The 23,269-nt window shown below is 44.8% G+C and overlaps 1 protein-coding gene across 1 annotated transcript in view; it reads right to left on the bottom strand.

Moving 5' to 3' along the window:
* Positions 1–267: 267 nt before the first annotated feature.
* The window catches only part of LOC144800360 (vitamin D3 hydroxylase-associated protein-like), a 352,351-nt gene continuing 329,349 nt past the window's right edge, over positions 268–23,269 (bottom strand). Inside the window, exons 14-15 of the mRNA XM_078671675.1 lie at positions 17,613–17,758; positions 268–1,654 (exon numbers count right to left, since the gene is read on the bottom strand). Of these exons, the coding sequence (XP_078527801.1) occupies positions 1,529–1,654; positions 17,613–17,758 (272 nt within the window). The 3' untranslated portion in view covers positions 268–1,528. The remainder of the gene's footprint in view (positions 1,655–17,612; positions 17,759–23,269) is intronic.

The following is a 23,269-nucleotide window of genomic DNA, read 5'->3' as shown; positions in this document are numbered from 1 at the left end:
TTCAACACCTAGTCAGGGGTAGTAAGCGGTGTATAAATGCAATTACAATTATCGGTAATTCTGTGTCAAAGAGCAATGCAGAATTACCAAAATTGCTTTGATTACTCCGGCATATTTGAAATTCTGACCAGGCTCACCTGAAATCAAAGGTTGATAAAATTACTAACATTAAATTGACTTTTAAGAATACATATTGAAGATGTGTTAATCGACATTTCAGATTGCATGTTGTTCTATATAAATGGCAATGAAATGACAGATGATATATTCAGGATTCAAAACGTGTTTATTGATTTATAGATAGTAATACATGTAAACAATCATTATAAAGATTTTAACAATACTATTTTCAATGTATACGGAATTCATCTGATTTGTACTATTAAGCAACGTTTGACGGTTTATTTTTTCAACCCTTTGAGGAAACAGCTTTGCACTGGTGATACCATTGGTTATATCACGTAAATTGATTTAAGGTGCTGGAATTTGAATTTATCAGCAGTAAAAGCCTACGGCAGGTATGTTATATTTTGCATAAAATATATTTTATAAATTAGAACTGGCAAAAACGAACATTACATTATGTTGTGCAATACGGTGGTAAATTCAAGCTTTGCATATTAAACTGTTCGCAGTTTTCACTCGTCCAACTCAACCTCATACTCAGTTCTGTTTACAGGATACCAACAATATCACGCATATATTCAAATACTGCAGACACAAAACTGTTTACGTGGTACTGTTTATTGCATCGGTCTACTGGATGGACGGTAGGCAGTGATATAGGATCAATATCATAGGCAAAGTTATGCAAGCAACATAAATCCAGTCCTTGGCGGAAGAGCACTATTTTCGTCTGACACACAGCGAGGTGCACACAGGTGGTGCACCCAAAATTATTTATTTGTGTTTAACGGCAACAAAAATAATTATTTTTACGATGACCTTAAATAGTGAGAAATCTCCACCTAGAAAGCAATGTTACTCCGGAATGTTTGTCCTAAAGCAACGTGCCTGTGCATCAGGGGCCTGTACTCACAGTACGCCTTGCTCACACATCCTATGAATGGAATCAAATAAACAGGTTTAAGACCTCTGCACAGAAGTGACTAATTATTTATTTTGCCCTTGAGAAAAATTAATAAAATAATATGCATATTCACAAAATGTGCAGGTTGTGTGCATAAAATGAATAGCATGCACGCACCCCTCTGCCAGTGCATGAGGACAGGTCTGGGGATATGGCCGACAGAGATGTGTACATTCCTCTTGTACAGAGGAATGTGCCAGGCTTTCAATATTTTATACAGAAAGCATTCACATTTCTCTGGGTGGATCCTCGAAGGCATACCAATGGAAATTAGCAATATGAAGGTCGCAGAATAAGATTGCATTTCGAGACAATTTAAATGGTTGTAAACTTAGCAGAACCAAAGTACATGTTCACCTGCTGGTTGAAGCTTCTCTGACCTCCGCCCCCTCATTTTTCCCCAATATTATCCTCCACAGACAGATGGTATCGTGATCTCTAGCGCCTCTTCTTTGCTGCGGTGAGTGTTTCCACCTCCTTCATGAAGCGCAGACAAAGCTCCTCCTGCCAGGGCAGAGCCACACACTGCACAGACAGGGGTAGTCCCACACCGCCCTCTACAGCCTGCAAGAGAAAGAACAGGCAGCATCACCTACACAACAGGAAATACAATGCAAACAAAAGAAATAGCAACAAACCTGAAAGAAACATGGTAAATATATCAAGTAGTATCATAGATATCAGCAACAGCAAAGAGTAGGTGAGATGACAGACTATATGTATAACTGAAAAAACGCATACAGCCATGAATCACCAAATATTAATTAGTAACTTAGCTCCCACAAACAATCTTGATAACACAATAATACACATATATAAGATAATGATTAAAACAGATATAAACTATGACTACATTTTAAACAATTATGAAAAGCAGTTTGATTTTTAGACACTCACTTGGATTACTTTTTTTCTTTTAGTACCCTTAGATTTTTTTTCTATGTTCAGTGATTGCCTTTATGACACGGATGACTCTTATTTTTGTTTATATTCAGGCAACTCTAGTGTTTTCGTTTTGATAGTTCAATTTTTTATCTGTACATTACTGCATAACCGAAAAAATAAGCGGGACTGCCGAATTTTCACTTGTTACTTTATACTGAAGACAGACAACAATCCTAAAACATACATCTAGAGATCCACAGCACAAGCTGCACCAACAGTTGTGAATACTGAAGACTTTTGCCAACACAGCATCATCCTGTTAAAGAAAGGGATCTACACCCACCAGTGGATGAGCCAGGGACTGATATGGGGTTGACAGTCTGAATTTATATCTTTTCCTTGAAATATGAGCCAAGTCCCTGTGATCTGTCATCAGCAATTGGGGTGTTGGTACAGGGTTACACTAGCCTATATGGCAGTCTGGCCATGCCAGAAGAGGTGTTCTGGTAGGTCAGTGTATAGGCCAGTTTTGTTGCAATTTGTTATATGCCCTGATATGTCGGTGTTTACTGTAGATTTCCCTGGTATTATCACAAAAGTGGTCCACGGCAAGCAGAAATGCATGCAGTCTTCCATACTTGGCAAAATTCGTATTCAACATGTGTTTACAAGTTTAAAATCCCTCTGAGTTACAAATGTGGACTACTTTTTAGCCAATTGATGGGAAAATTCTTCCTGGTTGTTCTTCAAGCCCTCAGCTCCTCTGGGTAAGATTCTAGGCATCAAGAGGCATATTTACAAGCCCGTATCGGCATCACAATGTCACTTTCAGTGAGTGGTGATGGCAATAGGGGCTTCGCCTCATTTACAAGGCAGCATTAAGCCACTTACAGTTGCCTTGTAAATAAGGCCCAATTTCACGCTGTATTTAGCGTGAAAAGGAAGGGTAATGGGTGTTACAATGGGCGTTACATTGAAACACATATTGATTTTGATGCTGCCCCCCAGGAAGGGTAATTGGTGTTACAATGGGCGTTACATTGAAACACATATTGATTTTGATGCTGCCCCCCATTCACAATGGCAGCGTGAAAAGAAGGCAGCGCCAAAATTTAGACCAGGAAAAACCTGGTCTTTAAAAGGCAAAATGGGGAGAAATGCTTTATTTCTCCTCGTTTTTGCTATTTCCGTGTGTGCTGCCTTGTGCAGGAAGGTCTCCCTTCCTGCACATAAACAATCATTTAAAAAAATATGCTGTTTTGCAACTTTTCTGTGTGCCTCATTAAGCAGCACACATAGAAGCTACAAAACGGCATTTAAAGATTGTTTATGTACAGGAAGCGGGATCTTCCTGCACATAAACAACCTTCCCCTCAACACAGGCACCCTTGCACTATAGTGCAAGTTTGGCCGCAGTGGCGCTAGGCAGCTTAATTTAACGCCACTTGCAGGGAGAAATGCAGGGCTGAACCTTATTCTAGTAAATGTGGTGCAGCCCTGTGTTTCTAAAGTGATAAAGCGTGTTGTTAGCCTTCTTGACTTAACAACACGTTTCACCACTTTGTTGTAAATATGCCCCTCAGTCTCTTTTCAGCCAGGGCTCCCGCAAGGTCTAGTCCACAGTGGCTAGTTGGTTCTGATTTTCATGTCACTGAAGCAGACAAACCAGTGGTCAATCAATTGGCCATTGGGGAGCAATTACAGTCACTGGGCGCCAGCAGGAGTCAAGATTCTTTGAGTCGTCTTCTTCTTTCAGCAGTTGGGAAGAATCTTCTTCTCGGAAGATTTTTGTTTCCCTGGGTCAAGAGTGTTCAGAGGTGGTGGCAGAGTGATGTGATGTTATTTGTACAGCGTGCCATTACCCGAAAGATGTATCCAGGTGAAGGGAATGAAGGCCAGCTGCCTGGAGAGGGAGTTAGAGAAGCCAGGTTTTTTTTTTTTTACGAAACATGAGTTGATTAGATAGGCGTTTAAGATCTAGAAGTAATTTGTTCCAGAGTGTCTCCAGGAGATAAGAAAAAGAACAGCCAGCCTACCATGCTCTGCATATGTTAGGAACCTCAAGATGTTTTTAGGATGATGACCTAAGCTTATGGACCAGAAGGTAGGGATTTAAATATTTTTTAGGTAACTTGGTCCTGTTTTGTGAATTGTTGTAAGTGCCAGGCAAAGGCCTTAAAGGTTGATTGTTTCTTTATACAAAACCAATCACGAGTTTTGAGGTGCAAAGAGGTAGAGAAGGAAGATGGAAGTTAAAGGATGAAATGTGCAGCTGTGCTTTGGACTACCTGAAGACATGTGTGAGATAATTTGATGGGCCAGGATATAGGGCCCGATGTAGGTGGCCCATTACCGACCGGTAAACCCAAAATTTCGGTATTTACCGATTCGGTATTTACCGAATCGGTAAATGGCATGTAGGAAGCACTTTTAAGAGTGCTTATGTGCTCTAAGGATTTGTTATTTACCACCAACTATTAGTTGGTGGTAAATACCGAATACCTTTGAAAATGCAAATCTGTGCATTTTCAACAGTGCCATGTGGCAGACATACATGCCCTTAGGGCATGTATGTCTGCCACATGTGCACACAAGTACTATTCAGGGGTGCAACAGGGTGTCAATGTGACACCCTGCCACCCTTGAATGTTTCCCTACTTTACTGAATCGGTATTTACCAATTCGGTAATTAACGAATCTTACCGATTAGGTAATACTTACCAAATAAATACCTACATCCCATTTACCGATTCTAAAATACCGAATCGGTAAAATTCGGCATTTTAGAATCTGTAAATCTTCATTACCTACATCGGGCCCATAATGCTTTGGTCTTGTTCAATCAAGATTCATAAAGAGTGTACAAAAGTGTATCGCTTTGAATCTGGGAGCAGAAAAAGGAATTTCTTCAACATATTCACTAAACAGAAATACGTGCCAGGCATTTGATTAATCTGATCCTTAACCTTATCGATGCTGGTGACGGAACCACTCCATCACCAGCCACAGACGCGCTGTGCTGGTGACAGAGTGGTTCCGTCACGGCCCGGCCGCCGCGCCAGCGCGGCGCTGATTTTGCGCCTGCGCGGCGTGTTCTACTGAGCGGGCGGGGCCGTGACGGAACCACTCCGTCGCAAGCACAGCGCGCCCGAGGCTCGTGATGGAGTGGTTCCGTCACGAGCATGGCGGCGCCGCGCGGCCTCCCCCCTAGCGCTGCGGGGGAATTACCGCCGCAGCCAAGGGGTTAAGACAACTTGGTAGCTATGAGGAAGTCAAGGACTTTGGCTGTGATTACTGGGCTGGGAGCGAGCCTGAAATCAAATGGCCACCATTCAGGTGACCAAGGAATGGATTTCTGTACAAAAAGTAAAATCTCCATTGTTTTACGCTATAGAGTTTAAAAAAGTGATTTGCATTCAAGAGGAACAGCGATTATGCAACAATGGAGATTCGTTTTTAGAGATGCAACTGTTTCAACTTTATATTAAGGTCAACAAGGGGACCCCATACGAGTCAGCACAGGACCTCGGGGGAACATAATTTTTCACAACAACATTGGTCCTATGCACAAGAAATGTTCAGAAGCAATAAATATGGACAGAGGTCTCAATCTTTACCTAATGATAGATGCATGGAAAAGGATTCCTTCAACAAATCACCGTAGTAGGGCACAATCCTGTACCCAAGCACATACAGATCAATACAGTGAAGAAAACAAAACAGGGCTTTTTAGGCAAAAGCTGCAGATTTCTGTAGTTTACAAATGCACAGAGAATTCAAGCAAGCACCTTCACCTATATATAACACATGGTTTATGTTTTTGCATAAAGTGCGCATAAAGGTCGACGGCGTTTCGGTCCCACTATATAATCATTGGGACCATCATCAGAACTTTAGTTAATGCCTATTAGTTGTAAGCCTCTATTGCCTGGGAGGGGGAAGAAGGGAAAAAGGCATAGACACATTTAATTACATTTGTTAAATTAACATAGTTAAAATCAGGTGCTAAGTAATGAGGGTGAGGCAAAGAACTGTCCGGAAACTGTGAGTCTATGGCGGGGTGAGCAGTGGTGTGGCTTTCGAGTTAGTGAGGAAGATACGTCGAGAGACTAGTGTCTTCCTTAGTGTTGAACAAATTAGGTAAACGGCGGTGGTGGTGGTAGCATGACACTAGCTATGTTGGGTGGAAGAGTGTCTAAAATCCGATGAGTAAAAGTTGCTTGCTTGAATTCTCTGTGCATTTGTAAACTACAGAAATCTGCAGCTTTTGCCTAAAAAGCCCTGTTTTGTTTTCTTCACTGTATTAATCTGTATGTGCTTGGGTACAGGATTTTGACATACTACGGTGATTTGTTGAAGGAATCCTTTTCCGTGCATCTATCATTAAGTAAAGATTGAGACCTCTGTCCGGCTGGACATGTCAAATTTAATATAGAATCGATTGTGTCTATATTTATTGCTTCTGAACATTTCTTGTGCATAGGACCACTGTTTCAATTTTAGCACCAGCCTGTGAGTGAAGAATCTCATCCACCAAATCTAACTATATTGCTACTCAACTCCTTCTGCAGCACTTCCTTTCTTGGTTTATTCCATGAACTCTAAAACAAAATAGCCCCCACACATCCTCAACCTGAAATTCTCTGCTGAATCTCCTAGATACTCACTTTTATTCTACCAGCCCCCTTCCATATATGGATAATCACTGCTATCTGGCCACTTGTTTACAACACCCCTGCTTTCCTGGTTCCTGAGGTTAAACCATTGTTCTCAGGAGCAGGGAAGTATTCAGCCATTCAAGGATGTATATTGAGCCTCTTGAATAGGACTCACAGTTAAACCAGTTCTACATCGGCTTTCTCTCAGGCAACACATATTACAGTTTCTTAATGTTACTATTGTATTTTGCAATCAATCTTTGAGTTAGTTTAAAGCACTGCTACAGAGATTACCTTGAAAGAGTATGAGTTCTACATACCTGCTGTGCATTTTATTTTAAAGGTATTTGAGAAATTGAAAGGATCATCAACACATTTAAAGTGTATTGATATTCCAAGATGCATATGTTCATATATAACACAGTGGCATATGCTCAGAAAGTGGTTCATTTTTGTGACTACAAACTTCGTAATCCAGACAAATCCTTGATTACATTAGATTTTAGGAAACAATCTGAATATATTTTTCAGAACCAGAAAGCTCCTACTCAAGAAGCATGCGGTAGGTACATTTACCAGAGACGAAGAATAGACTTAATCTATACACTTGTTATACCAATCTCACAGATGTTGTTTGTTTCAATTGCAGAAACATCAACGCTCCATAAATATCCCCGAGATCCTTAGGTTTTGAGATTTTCTGGAGGTATATAATTTGTTATAGCAAATGTATGATGAATATACACAGAGATAAGATAATTAAGGTGTAAATCTTGTTTTTAGAAGATCCACTCGGACCCATGTAGATAACAACAACCCATAGAGTGACAAGTGAGAGTGGTGATTTCAAGTGCTTCTCTTTTCTCGCTTATGCCATTCCCTTTCTTCCATGTATACTACTAACCAACATATTCCTATTGTGAATGAGAGGCTGTAGATAAGGAGAAGTGTGGAATAGTTAATCGCTTCCACTAGATCTGGGATTCCGGTTACTGCATTCTGAGATCCCCCCACCTTGGAAAGGTTAGAGATGTGTATGTATCAACTATCTCCACCTTTTTCTTTTTTATAAGTAGTGTGCTCTCTATGCATGCCTACCAAGATCCGATATTCTAATCTGCTCAAGTTACTGAATTGATCCTCCTCCTCATCTAGAGTGCCAGGTTTGTGTGAGGATCAATCCACTTCGACTGGGGTGAGATGGTCATCCACAATGCTCATGACATTTTCTCTCTCTGATTGATTATATTTTGAGTTAAACCAAACCTCAAACATTTGTTGTTTTTTTATAAATTGTCTGAGAGTAACGATTAGAGCCTTCTATGAGTCCTACAAAAGCATATCAGAACCATCTAAAGAAAAGTGGTATGATCACCATTAGCACATCCATGCTATCAAGGGTCATATTTAGAGTTTAATTATGTGTCAAGGATAGAAAAATCTTTTTTTATTGCTGCCTTTTTTTTTAATGAATTTCTTATTGTGACCCGGCCACTAAAATCAGCAAAGATTTCCACTAAGCAGTAGGGTACAGGCTTTCATGACGCAAACTGTCCAACATCTGCATATGATTACCCGACTTGAGGGCAGGATTGTGAATACACTACTACTTTCTTCTATCCTGTCCGTACAGGATGGTTCTCCAAAATTGGACCCACTCTCTTTTGCTCCCTGTTCCTGTCCGCTCCAAACCAAATCTAACAAGCTGGGAAGGATCTGTGTACACAGGAAGAGCAAAACGCAGTCCAAAGAAGACACATGTAAATAGAATTGCAGTGATATGCTGCTCTGGCATTTACTGGCTGATAACATTTTCTGTCCAGTTGCAGTGTCCCTTCAAAAGTGAACCTGCACCATGGCTGTACTCCTGACAGCTCAGACTTAGGCACTAGTAATATAGGACAACACTTGCTAAATATTCTTACCTGTAATCTACAGTGCTCCTGTTTTCTGGATAGCGGTTTGTGTTGGGCTATTTAATCTTTTGGGTAAATAATTGGGGGAACCGAACTATAATAGATCATTGCAGGAAATCAGAGGGGTACACCAGTAGAAAGATAATTCACAGTCTTCCTGTGAGTTGAAAATGACTTCCCACAAGTTCCAAACAATCTGAAAAGATGTTTTTATGAGAAATCCTTGACTGATCCTTGTCATCTTGGCATAAGCAGCATGATAATCCTCAGAGAAAATGCATGTGATATGAAATTATATATTGCCGCAAAAACTTGCCAAAGAGAATCACAGTTAGGAAACAAAGAACTTAAACAATCCAAACTATTGGAGTTAAAAAAAAAACAACGATTCAATAGGGAAAATTCACAACAATGAGGATATAGGGAGGAAAAGTCATAAAGAAAAGAGAATGTCCCACAAAAATTCAATGGCAATGCACTCAAAATGTTGATGCTAAAAAGGGGTTCACAAAGACCAAAGCCCATTCTGAAATCAACCTGGCTAACTCTGGCATCCAGATTGCCTGTAGTGGAGACCAGCCAACACCTCTAAAATGTCAGAATGGGAGGGGCGTGGCCAGCAACATGGCGCTGTAAGCCGCACATAGCCGGAGCTCCATCCAGCCAACTCTGATCCGACGTTCATACCTGCATCCAGAAGCCTCCGAACGCTCCAAAAGGGTGGCGGACAGTACATGGAGCCCTGGAGCCTGCCCAATACGGCCACCGGAGGTGATTTGTTAGAGAAAGCGGGTGGAACAACTAGTGGCGTGCTGATCCGGAGCCGGATCAAAGATGGCGGCGCCCACTGCGGCCTAGATTGGAGCCGTAGATCGGAGCACCCGAGACCCTGCTGGGGGAAGGAGAGGACCGTGGATGCAGTACCCGGCCCACGGTCGTGAGTGACTGAGCCCCAGCGCCGATCATAGCACACAGCGAGCGGGCAGATCGAGCATGCCACATCGGCCGCACAGTAGCAGCGCAGGCACCTCCCCCATAGCCCGACAGCAGAGAGGGCTGGCTGGAGGGCCGGAGACGGCATGAGAGGGTGGCTCGGGCAGCAGAGCGCTTGCCTGTCCTTGGCCGTAACGGACCCCGCGGCTCCCCGGTGAGGCTAGAAGACGGGAGAGGGGCCGCATATGGATCCCTGAAGGTCCTACCCCCGCAGCCAGGTGCCGGGAAGAGGCGCAGGGAGACAGGACGCACGGGGGTGCCTGAGCGATCCGGCAGAGGCAGTGCCTGGAGGACAGCGGATCCGCAGATTAATAGCCCGCTCCCTTGGTGAGAGGGGGGCAGGCCTGGAGTTTGGGGCCACCTCTCCGGGGATGACTGCAGGAGGCACGCTGTTTCGCCTGCATGGGGTAGGCCCACGAGTGCCTGATTGTGTCGACCTGCAAGGGTACCCACATTTGCCGGCTCACGACCATTCCTGCCCAAAGGAGAGTGGAACCCATGGCAATCTCAGGTCAGAGGCGAGGGGTAAGAAGGTGCGCGTTGTCACCCCCCCCCCCACTGCCTGGTAGTCCTCTACTGGCATATCGAACGAGCCGTCCTGCATGCCCTGGTCGCAGCAAGGCGCCTGATATTGAGGAGAACACCCCCTCAGAGTGAAGCCCTAACCGCTCGGGGCTGCGCAGAACAGCGGACAGGGGCGACCTGTTGGACATTGTAGTGGGACTCCGGGGAGGAGACGCATTGGAGGGACGTAGAGGTGACCGGACCGCCGGCAGGAGCACAGGACCTGCCCTCTCACCTCCCCGGTTGCGAGACCGTGCAGGGATGGGGAAGAAAGATACAGTCGCTAAAGCCCCGAAGCACGGCCCAATAGATAAATCCACGACTGTGCCTCCTTCAAACGCTATGGAGGGCTCTGGAACAAGTTCGGACACGGCCCTACTAATGGGAGCGATCCAGGCGTCCAGGGAAGACATTCAGGCCTCTCGAGTGGCCCTGGAGGTAAAAATTGGAGAAGTGGGAGTGGAGGTCAACTTACTGCGCCAGGACTTCAGAAACCTCACGTATTTTTACCACGGCCGAAACGAGGCTCGGCGAAGCAGAAGATGTTATCCATGCTCTGCAGAGGGATGTCAAAGACCTGATGGCCTCTCATAAGCAACTCCAATGGAAAGTCGATGATGCGGAAAACAGGGCGAGACGCAACAACCTCCGCTTTGTGGGATTTAGGGAAGGATCCGAAGGGTCCATCGTGGCGGAGTTCCTGCGTTCATGGTTGATCGAAATCATGCCCCAAGTGTCGTTCTCTAACTGTTTTATCATTGAAAGAGCACACAGAGCACTCCTGGCCAAACCACTGGCGGGAGGTAGGCCCCGGCCGATAATAGCGAGGTTCCTCAACTTCGCCGACAGAGGTACGATTATGCGAGAAGCTAGGAAGCAGGGTGGGATACAAGTCGAGAGCACTCAGATAATGATCTTTCCGGACTACAGTCAGGAGGTGCAGCAGATGAGGCGATCCTTTGATGCGGTGAAAGCCAAGCTCAGAGACTTGAAGATACAGTATATGCTCCTCTTCCCGGCCAAGCTTAAAGTAATATACAAAGACAGGACACACTTCTTCACCCACCCCGATGGCGCGTGGCACTGGCTGGAGGAAAGTCCACTTATGCGGAGGCGAGAAGAGGATGGGCGGAACGCGGAGCCGGAAGGCCCCTCCAAAGGCGGCCTCTGGAAGAAGGTGAAACCGCAACGCAGACTCAGAACACGGGGGTCGAGGAGGACGCCTACGACACCCTACCCGTCGCAGCAGGGGACCCCGAGGAGGACCCAGGACTCTACATCTCCTCGCCAGGACAATCAGGCGGCCTCCAGATTTCGGGCCCTGGCCGCCGAGGAGCGCTCTGAGGGAGAGGACGACGCGGGAGAGCCCACGTCAGGGGGCGATGAGGAGGGAGGTCAGTCGCTCCATCCATTGGTGGCCGCTATTAATGAACTGGAAAAGGAACCTGATACGGACAGTCCCCTGTGCAGGGTGACGGCAAAGACATTAACACCTGAGCGAGGAGGCAACTGGATGGGCGAGATATCGGCTGGACTAACCGGAGACACGCAAGTGGCTTACGCGCCTCCTATATGTTATTTTCCTATCTAGACTTTGGTTATTTTTTGTATCTAATCGTTTGTTGATAAAGAACTGTCAAATAGAACTGTGGGTACAGTGGGATAATATCCTTACATACTGCGTTTTGTTTGACATATTGGGGTAGATCAGGAGTCGGGAGGGAGACTAGGGGAGGGCGACAGACCTTTTCCTGCCGATAAGTCCTGCCGTAGAAGGAGGGTAGATGGTGGGACCGAAGGGAAGGAAGGTAGGGAGGCGGGAGCGGGTGAAAGTTGGGGATATTTACGATGTTTTCTTGGGGGGTTAGCAATGTTTTTTCACATGTCCTATCAGGTGTCCTATCAGGCACGCACACGCCCAATACGGCAAAGCTCACCCTGGGACGCGATGTCCCATCAGTTCACATTCAGAGACTACGACTATGGGTAGCCCAGACCGAGAACCCATGCACAGAGGGGGTTTTAAGGTCCTGACCTGGAATGTTAACGGTCTAGGCTGTAAGATAAAGAGAGGCCTGGTCAACAACTATGTGAAGAGGTCAGGGGCCGATGTCGTACTCCTCCAGGAGACTCACTTGCAAGGCACGAAATGTGCATTCCTGGCGAGGGGACAATATAGAGTCTTAGCACACGCAGGGTTTACTACAGGCTCACGGGGAGTGGCAATCCTGATTAAAAAACATCCGCCTATGAGAGTGGCGCAGACATGGACTGATCACCAGGGCACATACGTAGGGGTACGCGGCATGTGGGGAAGGCAGGAATACACTTTTATTTCAGCCTACCCCACGCCTAAATTGCAGGCAGGCACACTGAAGGGACTATCAGACATCATCCTTAATACTTCGGACATGGTCCAAATTCTTGGGGGTGACTTCAACGACGTAATGCACCCCGGGATGGACAGGACGGGGGATCGTGACAGATCACAGGCTGTGACACCATTGGCCAAAACCATAGCTGCGCTTGGTCTCCTTGATGTCTGGCACTGGCTCCATCCGGAAGCCAAGGCCTTCTCCTTCTTCTCTGGAGCACACAAAGTGTACTCCCGCCAGGACTATGTCTTTATGGCACGGCAGGCAACACAGGTAACGGATTCGGCGGAGTACGGCGCCAGCGGGGTGTCTGACCACTCGCCATTGCTCGTGGCGGTGGGTAGGAAATCGAGGGAAGGGCCCAAAGTACTCCGACTGTCGGCCTGGGACCTACAGAACCCGGAAATCTTGAAGGGATTACGCGCAGATGTGAAAGTATATCTGGCGGAAAATGTGGACTCGGTGGACTCCCGGGTAGTCCTTTGGGAAGCACTGAAAGTGGTACTAAGGAATAGGGCACAGTGTAGACTGGCAGAAGATAGGAGAAGAGTCCAGGCTGAGATACAGGAACTGGAGACGCGCTTACGGAGGATGGAAAGTGAACACATACTTACGAGTGACCCAGGGAAACTTAGACGCCTTGCGGACCTGCAAACTCAATATAGACACCTAGTAACTGGGGAGGCAAAGGCGCAGGCACTGGCGACCCTACACCGTGTTTACGATGTAGCAGACAAATCTGGTAGGTTGTTGGCCTGGCTAAGCAGGAAAGAGAGGGACGATAGATGGGTGGAAAAGGTACGAGATGGTCAAGGTGGATGGGCGCATACGGACATCAAGATAGCGGAGGCGTTCGCTGAGAGCTATAGCGTCTTCTATCAAGCACGCGACCTGGGGTCAACAGAGGAGGCGCTGCACTATATGGCGCGTATTGATCTCCCGACTCTAGAAGAGGCGGATAGACTAGATCTAGAGGGAGACATAACTGAAGAGGACGTGAGAGTCGCGTTGACTAAGCTCCGTACAGGGAAGGCACCGGGTCCGAACAGGTTCCCCGCGGAGTTCTTCAAGAAAATGGCGGAACTCCTGACGCGCCACCTGTTGGGCCTCTTTAGGGGAGCCGAAGAAGAGGGTCAATTCCCGCTGGACCTCAGACAGGCCACTATTGTCCCTATCCACAAACCCGGGATGCCAGCAGAGGACTGCTCGTCCTACCGCCCTATTTCCCTCCTGAATGTGGAGGTGAAGCTGTATGCAACAATTCTGTCTCTCCGCCTCCGACGGGTCTTACCAGGACTGGTCCATCTTGACCAAACAGGGTTTATCCCGGAAAGGGCAACTAGATATAATTTGCGGAGGACCCACAACTGGCTTCGAGAGGTGGGGAGCAGGAAGTAACCCCACTGGTTCCTGTCTCTAGATGATGAAAAGGCATTTGATGCGGTCCACTGGCCTTTTATGGAGGGAGTACTGGAACGCATGGGATTTGGCCCCAAATACAGGCACAAAATCAGTCTATTGTTCACGTACCCATGTGCTAGAGTTAGGATCATTGGGACAATGTCGAAGGCCTTCTCTATACAACGGGGAACAAGACAGGGATGCCCCCTCTCCCCCCGGTTGTTCGCCCTCTCAATTGAAGTGATGGCGTGTGCGGTCAGGCAGAACGTAGGAATTACGGGCTTTCGGATAGGGGCCGCGGAGGCACAGAAGGAAAAACTGTCCCTATATGCGGACGATGTCCTGCTGTATATTACGCGACCGGAGACCACGATCCCGGCACTGTTCATTGAATTGGACCGATATGGCGCTAGGTCTGGATACCAGATCAACTGGCATAAATCGACTCTTTATGACCCTCGGGGTAGGGATAGATGGCCCACTCTGCCTCATGGACTGCAGACAACTGGAGAGGGATTCATGTACTTAGGGATATTTATTACGACGAACAGAGACCTTTCTTACAACCGTAACGTTGCACGGGTTCACCGTAACTTCAAAACGGACGCCACCAGGTGGCAGGCGCTCCCCTTGACGATTCTTGGGAGGGCAGCCATGTTTAAAATGATTTCACTGCCGAAATTCCTATACGCCTTCCAGAACGAATATTTCCCCATGAAGAATACAGTCTTTTGAGACATGCACGCGGATCTGCGGTCGTACCTCTGGCTGGGTAAACACCCTAGGGTAGCCTTGGCGACCCTACAGAGACACCAGTACGATAGGGGGATTTCACTCCCAGATCTCGAAACCTACTATTGGGCGGAACACCTGGCCCCCATAAATGAATGGCTACACGCACCGGCTACACACCCCACTTACGCGCTGGAAAGGCACACCATGGGCACCCACATGTGTCTCCACTACATATACGGAGGGAAAGGACAGGCCAGACTGCTACCGGCTACTAAAATCATACTGGGGGCATGGACAAGGGCGACGAGGGCCATTAAGTGGGAACATAAACCAACAAGACAGACCCCACTGTGGGACTGCGCATGGCTGAAGGAACTCAGCAAGTTGAAAGGGTTTCAGGGCTGGGACGCCATAGCTATCTCTACTTTAGGAGACGTAGTCAAGAAGGGGGCACTGCAATCATTCCCGTCGCTATAATCGGACTTTGGGCTCCACCGGTCACAGTACATGCAACTAAGACATGCGTGGAGAGCGGAAGGGGCATTGTTAGATGAACTCCCTGAATACGTGCCCCTGGAGGGCCGCCTGTTACAGGAAAGGATCCCTGAAAAGGCAGTATCCCTTACGTATAAGACCATTATGAATAATAGACCTAACAAACTGGAGGGGCTCGAACCACATGGGAACAGGAGGTAGGGGACATGGATGACGTAGACTGGGGTGTGGTATTGATGCACCCCAGGGAGGTGGTAATTAAGTCACGTCTCCGTTTGATCCAGTTCAAGATCTTGCACAGGGTCTACTTTGATAGAGTACGGCTATTCAAAATGGGGAGAATACCTGACCCCTGCTGCCTAAGATGTGGTCATGAGAGGGGAGACTTCCTACACACTGTTTGGTCCTGCCCACGCATTCAAGTATACTGGGGAGCGGTTCTTGAGGAATTGGGTGAGGTACTAGGGGCAGACATACCGCTGGACCCAAAGCTTGTACTCTTGGGGATGACTAAAGATGTAGATATACCCAGGCCACAGCTGATCCTCCTAGTGCTAGCCTTGGTGGTGGCCAAAAGAGACATAGCCAGGAAATGGGGGGCACCAGACATACCGCAAGCGGGGGAATGGAGGAGGGGAATGGACCTCTACATGGCAGCCGAAAGGGTTACATACAAAGCACGAGGGTGTCCGAAGAAATTCCGAAGAGTATGGGGTCAATGGCGACACTATCATGGACTGGATGGAGGACTCTAAAAGGACACGAACACTTGGCTTCATGGCGGGCATAGAAGGAGCAAGAGTCGAGGGTCATATGCTCCTGCTGCTAGAGACTTTGGGAACCATGTGGACTGAACATCTGCTGGGTGGCACTGTGGTCTTAGACCAAGAGGGTGGTGGGTGGGATAAGGGGTTGGGAACGTGGGGATGTTGCTTGATGCGGACATGCTTGTTGTATATGGCGTTTCTTTTCTGCAAAACAATAAAAATGTGTTTTGAAAAAAAAAAATGTCAGAATGGGGGCTCTAGAGACAGTGCTTAGCTAGTGCCTCTGAAGAGTCAACCATAAGCCAGCCACGTGCCTCTGATTGACTGCTATGTAGTAACTGACCAAGGCAGCAGACATCTTAACCCTTGAAAGATTTCCACTGCTGCTACAGAGCCAGTCAAAAGTAAGGTCTATGTTCAGGAAACCAAAATCAGTCACAAGGAATGCCTGTGCCTTGGAATGGTCAGCAGAGTGAAAGAACAACTGATTACAAGTCAGCCTATATATCTGAAAGTGTGATATAACTGTAGACGAGTCAGTCACAAGTCATGCCATTGTTTCTGCATGACGAGGAAGGTTGTCTCAAAAGCCTTTGCAAGTCAGATTTGGGTCTTTAAAAGGCCAATGGATTCATTCCAAGAGTGCAGCTATAGCAGGTGCTATGCCATTGGTGACCAGGAATGTGAGGGCCTCGTGGCACTCAATTTATGGCTTAATAATAGTGCGCAACTGGTGGGAGGGAGTACATTTCCTTGCTTGCATTAGGGCCAATGGCACACTTGCTCGGCTAGGAAGTGGTGTTGAAATATATGTATTTATCTATTACAGCTTTCAGTTAGGGGTACATTTATTTCATATTTTAATATTTAAAAATATTTCTAAATAACTATTATATTAGTTTACTTTAAACTATTTCAATCATCTATTTTTAATATGAAAATAAATGTAACTTTTTATAATAAATACATTAATATAAATTAATTATACACAAAACGTTGTGCAACATTTAATAACTATAAAATACATATACATATTTTAATTTAGGTGGGAATGTTTTCAAATAAATCTTTTTATATTAATTTCAACTTAATATATTTAAATTAATTAAGTATTTATTTTAAACTTAAATTAATACTGCTGAGGCATTTTTAAAATGTACGGCTATTCAGTCATCCTACCTTTAAAAATAGATAGGTAAAATGAATTAACATTAAAAAGTAACAAAAATATTTTGGTGATAAAAAAAATATTGGAATCATATTTTACAATGTCCATCACTACATTACCATAGGGAGAGCTCCACCCGAGTAGCAGAGACCTCTGTCTACCTACACCTACATGTGAAAAGTTACTCTTTGTAACTTTACACTCATAAATTAGCCTCCAACCCCTGAATTCAGGGGATGGAGACATGCAAGACTACACTCGCAAATGGACCATAGCCAAAAGTAGAACATTCTATAAAAAGTGTAAGAGCTAATTTATATATGTAGATGTACTAATTTGTCTTTGTGAATAGGGCCCTGAATGTGTTTGGTTCTACTGGCCTACAACCAGAATATGAATAGCTATTAGAACCAGCATCCTGAAGCTTCCCACTTTATTCCAGTACTGAGGACAACACATACAGGAGGGAAGAAAGGTTCACAATACATCTGGGCATTGCCCACTTCTCCTGTTATTGAACTCATACAATAGAGTTCAAGAGTTAAGGCCCAAGATACACACAAACCTTTTTCATGAGTCTGTCGAATTTATCATTATTGTACTCTTTGTAGTCCTTCAACCGTCTCTCATCATCCTGTGTCACGGTACCTACAGGCACTACACCGGCAGGGAAGTTCAAAATATTGTACTGTGCTGTGATGCAAGCAGCAGCTGGAAGAGAAAAAGAACACGAAACAGTGTATGAAATAAGACGCCTCTTCTGCCTTTTAAAACAACAATATCAGAACCGTCTATATTTCGGATTAACATTAGCATAGGCACAGGGTAGTGTGGAGGTCTGAGACACAGGTGTATAGCACGGTCAGGAAGCGACAGGATAGAGGAGAGAACTGCCTCTCTTTCGGTTTGGAACTTATCAGGGTTCCACATTTCCGTCTCTCCTAAGTCTTACCGAGTTCACCATATATATTTTAAGGTAAATTCTGATAAATTTTAGTGCTTGTAAAAAACGCGCGACCCCCACCTTTTTTATAAGCAGGTGGTGACGCTAAAAGGAAATTGGTTCCAATAAAACTAAAGTTTGGGTGAATATTGCGCTACCCCCTTTTTAGAAGCAGGTGGCGTTTTCCTAAAGTTTCGGTTATCACTATGGCAGTGCTATGAGAACATTTCCTACTGCCCGATGGATGTATTATTTGGTCAAGAATCAGGTCGCCATTTGCCTTGACAAAGTCGAAGGGAAGACGAAACACGTGTTGGCAGTTTTGTTTTTGGACCTACCACCAAAGGAAAATAAAATTACATCTTTGAAGAAATCCAGTGAGGTGGATTCTGCTTTCTCAGTAAAACTTGGAAACTTTGATTGTCTACTATTGTCAATCAATCAGTGCATGAATGTTGGCTCCATAGACTTGATATAAGGCCATTACATTGGCCTGTGATTTGAACTTTTTTTGATAAACATGAGGGTGTGCTGAATATTGCTTTCTAATTTTTGTAAGTGAAGATTAGCATAGGTACAGGGTAGTGTGGAGGTCCAAAACACAGGCAGATGGCAGATTCTTACCTGCTTTCTGTGTCTGAAGGAAATATAATTTACCCAGGCTAAAACACTATTTTAGATACCACTGAAGTCCTGATTAAACAAATACATAGGTGGTGGAAATACGAACTGTTAATATGGGAGAAGGTTTTGCGTCCCAAAAACGTACAAAACTACAAAATAAAAGGATAAACTTAAATTTAAAACAAGCATTCATTGATAACGATAGATTTGGTCTACGCCACGAGGCACTTACCTAGTGGCATCCACTATGCGTGCACATTCTTGGTGGCCATCTTGTAATTAGTTTTCTTCGTTTTTTGGAGAAAAACATCACAAGCTGTCCATCGTACATATGTGTGTGCATAGACAATGTGCTTTTTCTAATAGTTTGTCTTATATTTTTCTAAACAACATTATAGGATCATCGCTATCTATATGCATGAATAAATGGAGGCCTCCATCTAATGGTTTTTCTAAACACATAAGATAACTGGCGGCCATTATGCGATAGTTTTTTTGTTTTTAAATGAAAATCTATGACAAGATAGTTATTGTGCATGTGGACGATGAACCGTGGCCATTTTAGAATGGTTTGGTAATTCAACAATCATTGGCAAAGCCAAAGCCAAAGGCATAGCTGGTTCCAATGCCAAGTACCGGGCAGCTCATGACAGCGGGAGCACATGCTGCAGTGGTGTTTGGAGTGGGTTGGGTGGGTCTCAGAGAAAATAGGGGGCAGAACAGTGGAGAGGTCATGTCGAGACTACTGGATGCCTTATGTAACCTTCCAAGAAAAGCCATGGCTTTAACAATCGCCCACACAGTCACGGGCAACTCCTCAAAAATGGCAAAAGCAAATGTCTAAAGGCAGCTGATCTAAAACCAACTCTCTGTGCTGCACATGTGTATGATTGAAAGCAACTTTTCTGTCCTGGTAACATGAGCTTTCTGACAGAAAGCTACAGCTCTCTATAGTCAAAATCTAAAAAAATCTATATTAGCACAACACACATCCACAGTTTAGGAAATGTTTTATATCAACATTATTTATTGAGTGTCTATTAATGCCAATACAAAAATAAATCAAATCTTTAGTTATGGCTGTGAGGCTCGAATGGTGCAGAAGTGCCTTCTGCCCAGGTTAAAACTATACTGGACAGCTTCAAACAATATACATTCTTCATTGGGAAACAAGTTCCATAAAGATTCACACCCTTCTTCCTGCCAGGGCGAAATGTCCACCGAGTCTGCGAGTGCCTTGAATCCAGGCAGGTCCCAGAACACCAACTCCCTGGCAAAGGTGCATTTTTCAAGATCAGCTTCACAGTGCATTCCCATAGAATCGCAGTATGTTTCATGAGGAATGGCACGCGGCCTCTCCCTCTTCCTCCTGCTGTCAGGATCCGGGGTCATGTGAAGTCACTAGAGAAGTCCATCAATAACTTCTTCTCCCAATGATCTTCTTCCGCGAGCCAGTGTGCTCCATGCTGCATTTGTGAAGCCAAGTAGTATTGTGCCAGAGTCGGGACTGCTAGTCATCCCTCTGCCAATGGAAGGAACAGGATGCTCCTGGCAAACCGGCTGTGTCCCCCTGCCCATATCAAGGAGGTAGGTAGGGAGATGGTGCTGACGCGGGATTTCTGGTCTATTGTTACCTTACCAGATCCCAGCTCAGGTCGACTGAATCGTTGGTACCTGTCATTGAGTAAAAGGCAATCCACTTCTAGGTTAATCAAGAAAGAACTTACACCACTCTAAAGAACCACTTACCACTAGAAAAGGTTTAACAGTTTATTATAAAGCCAAAAGTATCTGGAGATACAAACATCTTAGAATAAGATTCAAAAGATATACAGGTATCAATATAAAAAGATATTCTCTGAATGCTCTTAATCGGCAAAAGGAAATTATCAAAAATATCTCAAATACCATGAGAGTTGCAAGAATCGCTATGAGTTGCAACTTGAGAGTCATTTACAGAAAGGAAAAAAATACAGGTTAGACTGCCCCTACACTAGACTAAGTGACATCCCTACTTAACAAGATCTTTACCTAAAAAGGTGTCAGCAGTGGTGACTTCCAAAGAAGATCACACACTTCCCTTAGTCTTTGTCTCAAAGTCGAAGTCTTGCAGTTCCCTATCTGCCTACCCATCCGCTCTCTTAGGTTTCTCAGATCATCTGCTCTAGCTCCACCCCGGGGTGCTGTCCCTAATACAAAATCACATTTCCAATAGGAACGCCCCTGGAGACGTTTCTCACGTGGTGTAGTTTCTGGCGGCAAATTCCATGCTGGTGCTCCTCGGGACCCTTCATTAAAGTTGACCTTGCTTCCCAGGCTTCTCTCCGACCAGGCGGTACCCCCTAAAATTCCTGAAGACTCCTACAGGCCTGTGCCTGGCGTCTCTGAACAAAAGTCTATTCATCATTTCCGATAAAGGCCCCCTCGCACCTGCAAACAGACACTTTCTCGGTAGGCCCCAAATTCCGGCCTCCACCATATCTTAGGTCGTAAACTATTTTTGAACAGGCTTTACATTCGTGCTCTGTGCGACCTCTCCTTAACGAGCACATGCAGATCAAAGAAGCGACTTTATCTATTCAGGCCTACTTAGAATTACATGAAACGGGCCTCTGCAATATGCACATTTAATTTCTTTGTTTAAACAATATTCTAACTAACACACATTACTATAATGTAACACATCTATTTCAAACATTATTTCAATTCTATGATTAACAATACTCTATAGTAAAATGACATTAGAATCCAAGTTACTTAAAAGTGTAGCAGCATCTTTCGTTTCTTGTGAAATGCCATGTGGCCTACACATTTCCATGGTTTGCAGGATTACATTTCTTTTTCACACAGCCCCATAACGTGATACTCCAACATCATTCTAACATTTCTACACCTCTACATTAGTTTTTTACACTGATATATGTATCCCTATTCTAATTAAACACTCATGTATATATTTTCTCTATATAAGTTTGACACTCTTGTATATTATATACTAGACTAATACAACGTGCTTGTAAATATGGTGCACTTCTACATTTTTCAGATTTGTGCTCTCTCAATGGTCAAATGACTGTTGAATATGGGGAAGACACCATGGCAAAAGAACCATTTTCAAGATAGCTACTAGCTCCATGATGGGCAATGGGAGAGTGTTCCCATGACCCTGATAATATTGCACCATAAACAAATCTGGGTAGTGTATGTCACCATCATGTTGGATATTAAGTTTACTTCTTTCCCAGTGGAGGAGAGTACTGGCAAGGACTCGCAGATGGTTGGGGGGCTGTGACTGTACAGTAGCAGTTTTTTGTATCTAATCCGATGCACAGAGATCTCCCAAAACCTGTCTAAGCGCCAGCAGCAGGGGGAGTCAGTGTCTGGGAGCTGATAAATAAAAACGGAGACATCTACATAAAGAGATAATGGGTGAGTAGTATCCCCCACAGTAACCCCCCAGGGCGCCATCTGCTTAATCCAAATGGCCATGGGTGCCAATGCGAGGGTACAAATGAGTGGGGATAGTGGCCAGTCCAGTCATATCCCTCTACCAATGGGCCAGCTTTCAGAGCCAAGTTTGTCAGAGTGTAGGAAATTACCATCCTTTGTCTACTGTACCCACAGATTTTGGCCCGTCAGCTTTTGCTGGCTGTAGAGCTCTGTGCACTTTACCCTTGCTAACCAGTAGTAAAGTGCCTGTGCTCCCACCCTTTCAACATGGTTGAATTGGCATAAACCTTATTGGGGTACTTTGCTTACCTCTAAGTCCCTCGTATAAGGTAGATCTGCCAAAATAAATCGAGATTTAACCTTCCTTTAAAATATTAATATGTTGCCCCTAAGTAGGCCTTATAACTAATAAGGACCTTTAAAGCAAGGTTATGTACATCTTACCCCCTCCACTATTTATTTAATTTGGTTAAATCATTTATAAAGTCCACTGCCACCTAACAGATATATTGGCGCTGAGAAGCTTGTGTTTAGACACATTTCTTTCTGTTTTCATACTGTTTTCAAGGGCGGGTAACGGCAGACCTAGGGTTATACAGGGATTAGGCAAGATTTCAGGCCCTTTCTAAAATGAAGTAACTCCTTAGAGGACCTTAGAGTGGCAAGGAGCTTATTCCAGAGTTAGGCTGCACTGATCTTAAAATCTCAACCACCATGGCTTTCTTGCAGAATTTTGCAACACATATGTTTGTTATAGTAGAACAGGGAAATCTTTCGGGAACATGCCCCTTAAATCTTTTTGTAGACGTAATGAACCCTTTCCCTGTAGTGCTTAGAACGCTATGCACAGGGATGTGAAGGCTATTCTCTACCTAATAGGAATCCAGTGCAACTCTCCTGGCACTGGAAGCAGAAGATCTCCTTGGCCACTTCAGAGCCAACTTGGCTGTTGAGGCCTGAACACGCTGCCGCCTCCTAAGTAAAAACTCTGGTACTCCGAGTAGCAGTGGTTTGCTATCGTCAAACCTGCTCAGAATCCCCCTTTTCACAATGAGAGTCTTAGCATGTGGTGGAATAAGAGCAAAACAAGTGCCCGCCACTTTATTTTTTTGTGACTTTCTAAGGTAAGCTTGTTGTCGAAATAGAAATTTGGGACCATTTCTGGTTGTTTCACTTCAATTCAAAGTGGCCAGAAATAGGAAGGG

The sequence above is a fragment of the Lissotriton helveticus genome, chromosome 1_2 (assembly GCF_964261635.1).
Source record: "Lissotriton helveticus chromosome 1_2, aLisHel1.1, whole genome shotgun sequence".
Lineage (NCBI taxonomy): Eukaryota > Metazoa > Chordata > Amphibia > Caudata > Salamandridae > Lissotriton > Lissotriton helveticus.
The sequence above is the reverse complement of the archived record's forward strand: the minus strand, read 5'-3'. Positions and strand labels throughout refer to the sequence as shown.